Genomic DNA, 12,134 nt, shown 5'->3' on the forward strand with positions numbered 1-12,134 from the left:
CGACTTTTTAATGGATATCGGAGCCGGCCATTACGTGATTTCTAATTTTATAAACTAACTTGAACTTTTTTTTTTTAATGAAGATCAGAGCCAGCGATAGGTCTTTTATTTTTCTATTTTTTTCTGAGCCAGCTTTTTGGAAATAGCGATATTTTGCGTGAAGTAGATAAGTTACTTTAGTTACTGATATACCTTATAACATGGTTCTTTAAGAGTTCTTTAGTAAAGACACTTAGTGTATGTGTATATATATATATATATATATATATATATATGTGTATATATATATATATATATATATATATATGTGTGTGTGTGTGTGTATATATATATATATATATATATATATATATATATATATATATATATATATATAAATATATGGCTTTTTGCATGGCTACATTTCCATAATAGATAACCTGTTATGTACGGTTCTTTAAAGAACCTTTAAAAATTGGCTCCATACAGCACCAAAATGGGTTCCACAAAGAACCTATTTGGTACCAAATAAAAACCTCCTTTGCTAAGAATGTAGGCTGTACCATTTTATTAAGAAAATAAGATGTTTTTTTTTTTCTTTTTTCCCCAACATCTGGCCACCTTCCTCTGCCCTGAAATCTAATTTGTGTCTTTTTGTGTGTCTCAGACCCTGCCCCCGGGCGCCGCTTCACTCCCCCCTCCTCCAGCCTGGGTTCGGCTAAGCTGGCTGAGGCCCAGGAGGCCAGTGGCGCCGCCCTGGTGGCCAAAGTCCGCGTGGCAGAGCGGAATATGGTGGAGGTGCTGTCCGACCACCCTGGAGAGCTTGTGCGCACCGACAGCCCCAACTTTCTGTGCTCCGTCCTGCCCACACACTGGCGCTGCAACAAGACCCTGCCCATCGCCTTCAAGGTAACTGAACACTCCAGCGTCGAGCTGCAGTCTATATTATCTTTATTTTTGCTTATTTATATTTATTATACTTATTTATATACGGTGCTGTGCAAAAGCTTCTGCTAACATTTGTCAATGAACATAACTGCAGTAAAAAAAAAAAATTCCCTTTTTTAAAAACGGGCCAGGTGCACAACGAGCACATCTGATTTGATTTAATGAAGTACTGATTTGCCAAACCACATATTAGACGATAACTACTATTAATACTGGGCTGCCATGAGGAGAGGTTTGGAAAATGGTTAAACAAACACTTTGACACATACAAAATCAACACTTATTGTATAAGTTTTTATTTGTATTTGTTCTAATATTAGGGTTTTCTGAGTAAATAAACACTGCCCAGTTAAATATCTTTATAAATATAATGTTTTCAGGTGCCAAGACTTTTGCACAGGTCATATTTTTAGCTTTTTTTGTTTGTGTGCTTGCTTGTTTGTTTTGTCTGCACTTGCGTCCACATTATCTGCACTCTTGCCTATTAACAAACTCTTCTTCATATTAGGGTAAAAAAACTGTAATTAACTATTCAATTTCAAACACATTTGTCCAGCACAAACCCCAGCAGTCTGAAAAAAACACATTAAAAAAAAGAAGAAGAAAAGAACATCAGAAATTTTCATCAGAACAGATCTCGTGGCAGATCTTTAAAATTCTCCAAAGCCATGTTTCACTGCTTTTAGGGAAAACCCCTCAGTGATTATAGCCATTGATTCCTCCATGTGACCTGAAATGCTTTCCTTATATTTTCACACACCATCATGGAGTTTCAGCCAACAGCACGTTAAAGCCCAGTTAGACAAGGTGGCATCTGTACATGCCTTGATATTTCAGTCGCATTACAGTTAATATGAAAATAAGGCTGTGAGTGCTTGTTTGCTTTAGGTGTGTGCTTGTGTGTGTGTGTGTGTGTGTGTGTGTGTGGAGGGGGTGTTCCGACCCTTTTCTTTATTGGAACTATAACAGATAAAGGTGATTTAAAGAAAATAATAACACTCCCAAATGTAATTTAGTATAAGAGTATTTTACATACTTTATACATAAGTATTTTATATATGCTATATATAGTTAGGCCAAGTGATAATAAAGATAGATTTAGGTAAGACTATGTATTTGACATATAAACTACTTAATAATAATAACAATAAAGAGGAAAAAACTACAAAATAACAAAACTACAAATCCTTTGTTGTGTACTTGTTCTTCTTCCCACAAAAAATAAATCATTAACAAAACTTTAATTATGCCACAGGTTTCTGTTCAATTAAATTGAGTAGATCAGCGTATACAGACATTGTTACGTCAACATTAACATGAACATTGTTATTATTATTATTATTATTATTATTATTACTATTATTAATAGTAGTATTCCAACAATACAAGTTATTATTATTATTATTACTGTTATTATCTGACCTCTCTGTCTCTGGACGCTAGGTGGTTGCCCTTGGCGATATCCCTGACGGCACACTGGTGACAGTGATGGCGGGAAACGATGAGAATTACTCAGCTGAACTCCGCAATGCCACGGCAGCCATTAAGAACCAGGTGGCTCGATTCAATGACCTGCGCTTCGTGGGCCGCAGCGGACGAGGTAAGCCGCAAGCAGCGTGAACAGGCAGCTGCTATAGATTAACCTGACTTTCATCTTGCGTGTGATGCTTTTCTCTCCTCTCTTCCGTGCCCATCATCGTCTGGTTCTGTTCTATATCACTGAGCTGGCAGAGGGAAGATGTTGCTGTTTTTCATTATGATGTATTCCTTTAGTCCATGACAGGCATTGTCTGGTGGCCTTGCTACATGCACTCTATCTCGTGCTCTTTTGCGCTCTCTCTCTCTCTCTCTCTTTTACTTTCACACACCACACATGCACAGGAAATACAGTCAAAACAAAAGCGATTGGATTATTACAGAACAAGCTCATATTCAGGGTGCACAGTCAGTAATGGCACTGTATGTTTGAGGTGCATATCTGGGTGCCTTAGTCAGAAACCGAAGAGTTTACATGTGTGTGTGTGTCTGCACCTGTCAAGATGTATGATTGCCTGTGTATGTACATGTGTGAGTGTATTTGGTTGTCAAACGACAGTTGTCTCACTGCTGTGAAGTTGTAACCTGTCATTCGAATTTCCCTTAACGGACGGCTAGACATGACTCGGGCAAAATCAGGTGCAGTCAAATGCGCAGCCCCTTATCTATTTAAAACACCAGTCTCTATTTACGCTAGCCAAGCGGCCAGCCCTCAATCAGCCCATTGTGCCTCTAGTCAAACAACCGTCCGTTGACCTACTGCACTGTAACGTGTGCTGAAATAAGCGAGTAATGTCTGACTGTCTAACTGTGTAGACTGTATGTCATATACAGCAGTAAAAGCTTTGAATGTAGTCGTGTTAGAGTCAAGTTAACCTAAGACTCCTAATTTGCACGTCTCAAATTATCACCATGCTTATACAAATATCCATCAATGTTTTAAGACAGCTTTAGGCGTCCTTTTAATAATTTAGGGTGGATTTTCTAACGGATATCAAAGAAGTACAATTTACTTCAGAGATGCATTATTGTTTATCTTGATACCCATGCTCCAGTTCACTGTGGTTTTTATGATGTGTGATCAATAAAGCTATTTTTGGAACAGAGATACTATAACAGTGATAAAAGTAGTGGATGATTTATCTTACTTCGGATCATTCATCTTAGCAAGCTTAGCATGGGTTTCAAAATGCTGAAACATATGTCGGTAAATGTTCCTATGATATTACAAACGTGTTTGTGTTTGTGTGTGTGAGTGCGTGTGCATGTGTGTGTTTGTGCGTGTATGTGTGTGTGTGTGTGTGAGTGAGACAGAGAGAGAGAGAGAATACCTTTGCTTTCACAGTGACAGAAAGATTAGTCAACAAGGCGTCTGCCTTTTAACACACACACACACACACACACACACAAACACACACATACCCAGCTCTTCTGGGAAATAAGGAGTCCCACAGGGTTCTATTCAAGGGCCTGATATGATTTAGCTGATAGAACCCACCTGACTAACCTGCAGCTGCCGAAACCCCCACATGCTGGAGCCTGCCACTCTGAACACGTATATTAACGCAGCCTTTTGTCCTGCAGTTGTGTGTGTGTGTGTGTTTGCCTTTTTTGTGCTACCAGATAGCTGACGCTCTCCACAGTGATGGAAGCGATTAAGGGTTAGTGCCGGAAAAGAGTGCGGGTTGGAAAAAAGCAAGAGAGTGTTTTAAGTACAAGAGAAATGTAAACTGCACACACACACATACATACACACACTCACTTGCACACACGCGTAAACATGCGCTACCCTGATACACCTCTGATGGTGTTTGATAAAGGGAAACAAAGACAGCATCTGTCTCTATTCCTTTAAGTCTGTCTCTCTGTTTTTCTTTTTTCCTCCTTTGTCACTTGTTTTCTCAGACTCTGTGTATGGATGGACTGGTGAGTCACAAGCAGTCCTGAGGCAATGGTCTGCACGCACGCACACACTCACAGATTGTGTGTGTGCGTGGGGACGTCCCCTTGAGGAACGCTCTGCACTTCCTGGCAGTTTGGACAGTGTATGTGTGCTCCTCCCAGACAGAATGTCTCTCTCCCAGACACTTAAACTACTCAGCCATAACGTGCGTGAGTGTGTGTGTATGCGTGTGTGTGTTTGTGTGCATTTGTTTTTAACTTTTCATGAAGACCAAATATGTTACTAAGGTTCTGTCAAAGTTGTAAGGTTAAGATTAGGGGTTATAGTTAGGTTGTAGGCTATATATAAAAATGTTAATTCATATAAATGAATAATATACATTAGGGCTGCACCGATATAGGAATTGAGGGCCAATGCCGATTTCCATTATTTTTCGTGCACATATCTGCCGCTGCTGATGTTATATAAAATCTACATTCATTAACATTACACATAAATATAGCCTTGTTTCTACAGGGTTATAAATGCAGTAAAATAAAAAAAAATCTGATATTTTAGCAAAGCAGCACAGCGTCCCCTAACATTCGGCATTTCTGGAGCACAGTAAATTTGAATATCAGTCCAATCTAATCATCTCACCAATGCTCTGGAATTTTTAAAAACTATTATCTACCAACACTAATATGAATCTGATATCATATCATATCCCTAATATATACAGTACTGTGCAAAAATCAGAGCCTTTGATTTAAGTCAAAATGGTCATTAAGTACAAGTTTCTCATTTTTCAGCACCAAGGGAAAAAATTATAATTACAAAAAGGCCTCAACAATTAAATATAATATAAAAGAATTGCTTTCAAGATCCAAATAATCCTAAACACATTCAATAATGTTCAGATCTGGGCCCTGTGGAGGTCAGTCCATTGATCTGAGAACATCAGTAGCTATTTGATTTTCAAATATTCTTCTTTTTTCTGTTTTAATCAGTAACAGCTCCTTGACAGCTATGCATGTTTTTAGATCCACAACGTTAAGTTGTCTTCTCACAATGGAAGGATGGACAGAAACACCTGTGGATTTTTTCAGATCTGAAGTAACAGTGAAGTTTGATTTTCTCTTATCTTATTATAAGATTTAAGTACTGTTTATCTGATGGTGACAGTTTTGGTGATCTACCATGTCATGCATGGTTGTTAGGAGTTCCATCTTCTCCATATCTTTTGATACATTTTTTGGAAACGTCTGATTTTTCACTTATTTTTCTTATACTTTCCCTTTCCTCATGCAAGCGGATTGCCTTCTATCTAACATCATCCTGAAAAATGAGTAACTTGTGGCTGTTTTGACTGGAAATAAAATAAGTGAAGGATGGTGTCATACTTTTGCACAGTACATATATAGGACAGAATAGAAAGATTAAAGATTAATAGGATTATATTAGTCACTTGCAATTGTCTGTGGTAAATATTACAATCATATATGCCTATTGCTTTGTTGCTGTTTGTTTTAATGGTTGTGTGCTAGTATTAGTTTATATCTGTGTTATAAATATGCGTGTGGTGGTGGGTTGAGGTGAGGTAATTTCTGAAAGTGTTGTCACAGTAACAGGACTGAGAATAGTACCTGGCACTGTATGAGTGTGTGTGCTTGGACTCTGACCCACTCATGCTCGGTATGTGCGAGTGTTTGTGTGTGTGTCTGTGTGAGTGTGTGTGGGCAGTAGTTTGTCAGATTTTTGGGAACAGCTTGGAGTTCTTCCCGGGTCTAGTCATCTGGTCTGAGTAACAAAGCGTGTGTATGTGTCCGCACGTCTGCTCTGTGTGTGTGTGTGTGTGTGGTGGGGGGGGTGGGTCTAATATGGGCAGACCTATTTAGCAGTGTGTAATTTAAGCCTGTCGTTGGCACTAAGGTGGTCACTTCCCCGGGGTCCAGCTCATTGCCATAGCGATGAGAGACAGGTCACTGCGACCACTTGTCCCAACACCCATCTCTCTCACTCTCACTCTCTCTCTCTCTCTCTCTCTCTCTCTCTCCCCCTCTCTCTTCCTCTCTCTTTCTCTCTCACTCTTTCTATCTTTCTATCTTTTCCTCTCTTTCTTTCTCTCTCTCTCTCTCTCCATCACTCTCTGCCCTGCTGTACATTTCCTAAAGCAGCAAAACTTAAAAAGAGATATTTAGATGTTATTATGACTAATTCCTCTAATCATGTACAGATTTGATAGAATTTCTCTTGCATTTTGGTTTGTTTTAGTCTTGATTTAATTATAGTATTGTGCCTTTCCTTGTCTTTGAAGTGCGGTCTGATAGATGCTGTAGACTAAGCAGATTTGTTTCAAATGGAATTGATGCTGATGTGCCTGAATAGTGTGTGCATGTGTTTTCCATGTTTCAGTTTGTCTGTGTAAGTGTTTATGAGGAGTAAAGTCTCTCTGTAAGATACTCTCTCCCTCTCTCATTCTCTCTCTATCTCTCATTGCAAAAGGCAGATACTTAAGACACCCAGCAGTCTTGCTTGTGTGTGTGTGTGTGTGTGCATGTCATTTGCATGTGTTACTAAGGAAGAGAGCTGCTGATAGTTTACCATGGCAAACGTTGTTGGAAACTGTGGCTACTTTCGTTAGCCAATTCGTAATTACATATTCAACTACATACTGCAATGATTTGCAGTAACATTTTATATTATATGCAATTTACATTTCGCATTGACAGGTTTGAGTGTGCAGTGTGTGACTTTTTCCATTTGGTTTGATATCAAGAAATGACAAAATCATGGTAAATTTAGAGTCTTTTTTCTTTCTGCAAAACAATACTCACTGTTCAGCTATAATTTTTCATCAAATTCAGATCACAATACAACATTTCCTCTTGTTCACACACACACACACACACACACAAATGTGGTAAAGTTTGAAAGTTTTGTTTGAGAAATAATTGAGATCTAATTACAGCTAATTATGCTTTTGTTATTGTCAATGATAACTGTAACTTCCAAGAGTTAATTCTGACGCTGTCTCTACTCCGTGATACTGTTTCTGCTCCCTTCACATTGTCATCTCATCTCAAGTATATACTGATCATGAGAAACATTCACTATATCATGTTAGTTTTTTTACAAATGAAATGAAAGGTCATTTCAATGGCAATCTCCAACATTTGCATTAGATAAGCAAAATAACCCTCTCTCTCTCTCTCTCTCTCTCTCTCTCTCTCTCTCTCCTTTCAGGAAAGAGTTTTACTCTCACCATCACCGTGTTCACCAACCCCCCCCAGGTGGCTACCTATCAGAGAGCCATTAAAATTACCGTGGACGGACCCAGAGAACCACGTCGTAAGTTGTGCCAATATTTAATAAATACACCAGGGCATAAAGGCATACTCCAACAATAAAATAAAAATCTGGCTCATTTGCAGCATGTGATCGATTACTGTGGACAGTAATTTACAGTAATCTACTTAGGAAAAAACAGAAAACCCACTGACTCAAAACATACAGTGGAAACTAATGTAAGGGTTATAGTTTTATTACATTGGCTTATATTATAAGTATGTTGAATCTGTTGTTTTATTGAGCACAGGACAAAGTTGTTACTCAGATAGAGTATTCCTTTAATAGAGCTGTGCTCAAAATATCGAGCATTTTATCATCATCATTTATTTCATAGTAAGTAATCGGTCAGATATCATGCCATTCTTATGTCCAGCCATGCATGGTTATGTGTACACATGCGTATGTGTTTTATTGTGCTTGAGGTTTATGCGCCAGCTGGTTATGATAACGTGGTGGCTGGTGGTATTTTAATAGTGGTAGTGTGTTGACGTCTATGGATGATTGTGGCATAGCTTTCGAAACCACTACAACTTCTTATGGCAGACTAATAGCTGCAGAGTAAAGAGTGGAATACAGTGAGAAGTTACGTAAATATAGTGTGGCAGATTGACTTCTATTTATGTGAATAGTAGTCAGACTGTGGGTTTTATCAGTGAAAGACAGCATTGGAGTTATTTCTTTTCTTCAGTGTCGTGCTAGGGTGGTAAAATTCTAATTTGGCATTATGTGGGAGTAGGAACCGTGCACAGTACCAAAGTATCACATTAATACAGTTAATGAACCTATGTTCTTAGTACTGGTATTATAAAAAGAAAGGAAAAGGCATTCTGAAAGGATGTCTTAAAAACTTGACATCGCTTGTTTTGATTGGGCTGTTTTGTTCTATTTTCTTCACTAAAAATGACACCAAAGGAAGCCTCACACAGTATTGTGAACATTAACCAGACAGAGACAACATTTACAGAAAGGAAACTTGGTGTTTATTTAGTTTTTAGAACTGTTCTGACAAAATAATTTGAAACACTCAGCAAATGTCATGCATTGCAGTGAACTAAACTTGTGTTTTCTGTCAATAGTGCTAAAACAAACAATCTGTGTTGTTGTGTTGCTTCAGTGCCAAGCGGTCAATATAGACGATATCCAGCACTAGTTGAGTGATATTTGTGGTCGGTACCGCTGGATTAGGATTTTGTCTGTATATTTATGTGATGCAGTTCATCCATAGCACCAAGTTCTTTATTTAAGTGATATAAAATATCACCGTATTAAAAAGAACTAGCCACCTGTCCCAAAACAGCCCTCATTGGATATATTAAACTCGCCTTGGCACACAGTGTCATTCCTGTCACAGCTATAAAGTGTTTATCATCCTGGACCAAAGCACGTCTGTGTGTGAATGTGTGTGTGTGTGTGTGTGTGTGTGTGTGTGTGTGTGTGGCTGTACAGTACTGGGCAAAAGTCTTACACTAGCCACAAGTGTGTTTTTTATGCAATGGCACTATATGACTTTATACAAATACATATAAATAGACATTAAAAAGGAACACAAATTAAAACAAATCTCATGTGAGATGATTAAAAGAACACAGGCTTGGTTCCTCTTTTTATTGATAAACCTTCATCATTACAAGTATTTGTCAGACTCAAGCACCAGTATACCTGATTTAACTTGTGAAGTATAACTTTAAGTAGTAATTAAGTAGTACTGAACATAAAGTTTGATTTTCTGAAGAAGGTATGTTAGATGCTAATTACAAATACTGGGCTGGAGAGGATTGGACGTAGTAAGCTAAGAATGTAATTACATAACTAATGTAAATAACAATGTTAGCAATAAACACTTACTGACAAACAGCTTAACTGTGATTTTATGAGGAGATCTTTTGCATAGTACTATGCATGAGTGTGTGTATGTTGTGTACTGTCAGGTGTGTAGTGTAAATCTGTGTATCTCTGCTTGGTTTTGTGTATTATCCTAGATAAAAGAAAAATAGGGTTAACCTACGACAAAATGGCCATGACTTTGTGAAGTGCATGTTTCTCATTTTACAACTGAAAGGGCAAAGCCATTTCTTTTTTGCTTCCTGATTTTAAGATTAATATTGAGGTACTTGCACTTACAATACATGTGAGACCATTACATTTGCCATTACATATAGGTTATAGCTTATATATTAGATTATTTTATTTTTTATTTTAATTTTTAACAAGATCTTTTAAGTACTTTTAGACCATTCATCCTACAATTTTCTGACTATATAAAGGGCATCTGCTATGCTCAAATTATGTACAAAAATAAAAATAAAAATGGATATATATGTTTTTTTTGGACAGCGAAGATAGAATATTCATTTATAGAATTTAAAAGAAAATTCCAGGTGCCCTCTACATTGTTTTAAAATTTCATTGTGAATGGAACAATAGAATGGCCCAAATCTGCTTTGAAAAAATGTATGTTCTATTAACTTTCATTCGTCAAATTTTGTTGTGCAATGACGATATAAAAACGTATGGGCATATGTGTGATCATAAGGTCTTGACATTGTATGAAACCTGAATGTGTGTGTGCAGAGGGGTTAGGTTTTTATAGCACAGGTTTATATGAGAGCATATCACGCTCCGCCCTTGTGCTAGCGCCTGCTGCTGGGCTATTCCCCCTTGGTCCGTTATTCCGGTCGGGAATCCGCCGGGCGGCGCCTCTCCACATATGCCAGCTCTGTCTGGCCGGCTCTGTCCACTGGCCTCCTCTTCAAAGCCCTCAGACGCAGGCTCTGGTTTCAGGAGGACTTCCTCTCCTCGTGTCTGTGTGTGTGAGAGGGCGAGTGTGGCTGATGGTTTTGCACAGCTGAGAGACTTGTCTTTTTTGTTCTGTTCTTTTTTTCCCCCTCCCTCTCTTTTCTGCCTCTCATCGCCTGCGATCATTAATCCCTCCTGCTCTCCGCTCATCTATGTGTGCGGTCTGCAGGAGACGTATTCAAGTTGTGAGCTGGCCTGCCTACAGTTTAAACTCACACACGCAGACATGTTAGCACACAAGTTAGCGTGCATGCTCTGACACAAACAGAAATGTCCATCACCTGGCCCTTTACACACATGTAAATACTCTCATTGTGTCATCAGCTGAATGAAGAAACCCACAGTGCCCCCCAATGGACTAACATCTAATGCCATTCATCTACACTAATACTTGAAGAAATACTTTTTTAAATCTAATTTTTATCTTCCACATCTATATCATACAGTTGATTACCACAGGTTTTGATGTGTTTTGCTGTGCTTAGAAAACAGAAAATCTTACAGTAGAAACCTATAGGCAGTTGCTTCAGTAACTGTGCTAACCATATACTACAGATACAGCACATAAATAAACACTGGAGAGTACCGTTAAAAGAGCATTACGCCATTTTTCCGCCAAGTTTCTGCATAATTCAATCATTAAGGTATAAACAAAGCTCTTCAGAATGGTTTGATGTGGATGGGTGCATGGTAGGGAAACTTACCGACTCTTTTCTTTGCAGCAGTAGTGATAGGAACCAGAGGTTGTGCTGTCTGCAAGTCATTTTATTCACTATCCAAAATGACCAGTGAACCTACACGTCTTCTGAGTTTTATAGGTAATGTCGATAATAATGGCAAATATGAAAAAATATGTTTTCTTTGGGGACTGCTTTGCCTTGCAATGCCCTGCATGTACCTCTCTACCATTAATAGATTTTTAGCATTCATTTATGCTGGTGCTTTGGTTCCGTTGGTTCAGACCAAAGCAGAAAATTATACAATGTTCCATTTTAGTTCTGGTTTGCTTAGACTCACACTGACATAGTTAACATCAAACCACAAGATGTAAACAAAAGTCGTACAAGTAAAAGGTCACAACTGATTGGGCAGATTTCATGACCACCAAAACTGTGATAATGTCCACCAAACATTCATCGCGGTTTTCTCTGTTCTATCTGGGCTCATTGGTTTTATTTGTTTCTTGTTTTATCTGCCTTGTGATATTGGAGCAATAAGCCACGAGACTCCCTGCATTACTGCGGTTTTGCTCGACGCAAAGCAGGGTGAAATCCCAGTAACACAGCCTTGAGTGGCTTACTGCTTTTACAAAATGGAGAAACCTTGGCACTTTAATACATAATATAATTTTTTGCGCAATGTGTATATCAAGTTTTTTTTATAATGACTTCGGCCTCGTCTTAAAACTAAAACTATCCATTCTATAATTACCAATCCAGAGCTGATGATAAAACACATGCCAAAGATTATTTGGTGTGCACCACAGTTTGTTGTAACAAATTGCACTAACATAACAATTGCACCAGGTTTTAATTGAACAAAACCTGCCAAGTCTGAACACGCCCATAAAACACATATTTTTTAAATTTTATCTCAGAAATATGGTAAGACAATGTCTCAGGCATCAGGTGCCGGTTTAGTA

General features: G+C 38.2%; 1 protein-coding gene across 2 annotated transcripts in view; it reads left to right on the forward strand.

The window, feature by feature from the left end:
* runx1 (RUNX family transcription factor 1) overlaps window positions 1–12,134 on the forward strand; it is a 58,842-nt gene that overhangs the window by 34,317 nt on the left and 12,391 nt on the right. For both annotated transcript variants that reach the window (XM_036557495.1, XM_036557496.1), the window contains 3 exons: window positions 647–888; window positions 2,371–2,527; window positions 7,592–7,696. In XM_036557495.1, coding sequence (XP_036413388.1) covers window positions 647–888; window positions 2,371–2,527; window positions 7,592–7,696 — 504 coding nt within the window. The remainder of the gene's footprint in view (window positions 1–646; window positions 889–2,370; window positions 2,528–7,591; window positions 7,697–12,134) is intronic.

This window comes from Colossoma macropomum, unplaced genomic scaffold (genome assembly GCF_904425465.1).
Source record: "Colossoma macropomum unplaced genomic scaffold, Colossoma_macropomum, whole genome shotgun sequence".
Classification (NCBI taxonomy): domain Eukaryota; kingdom Metazoa; phylum Chordata; class Actinopteri; order Characiformes; family Serrasalmidae; genus Colossoma; species Colossoma macropomum.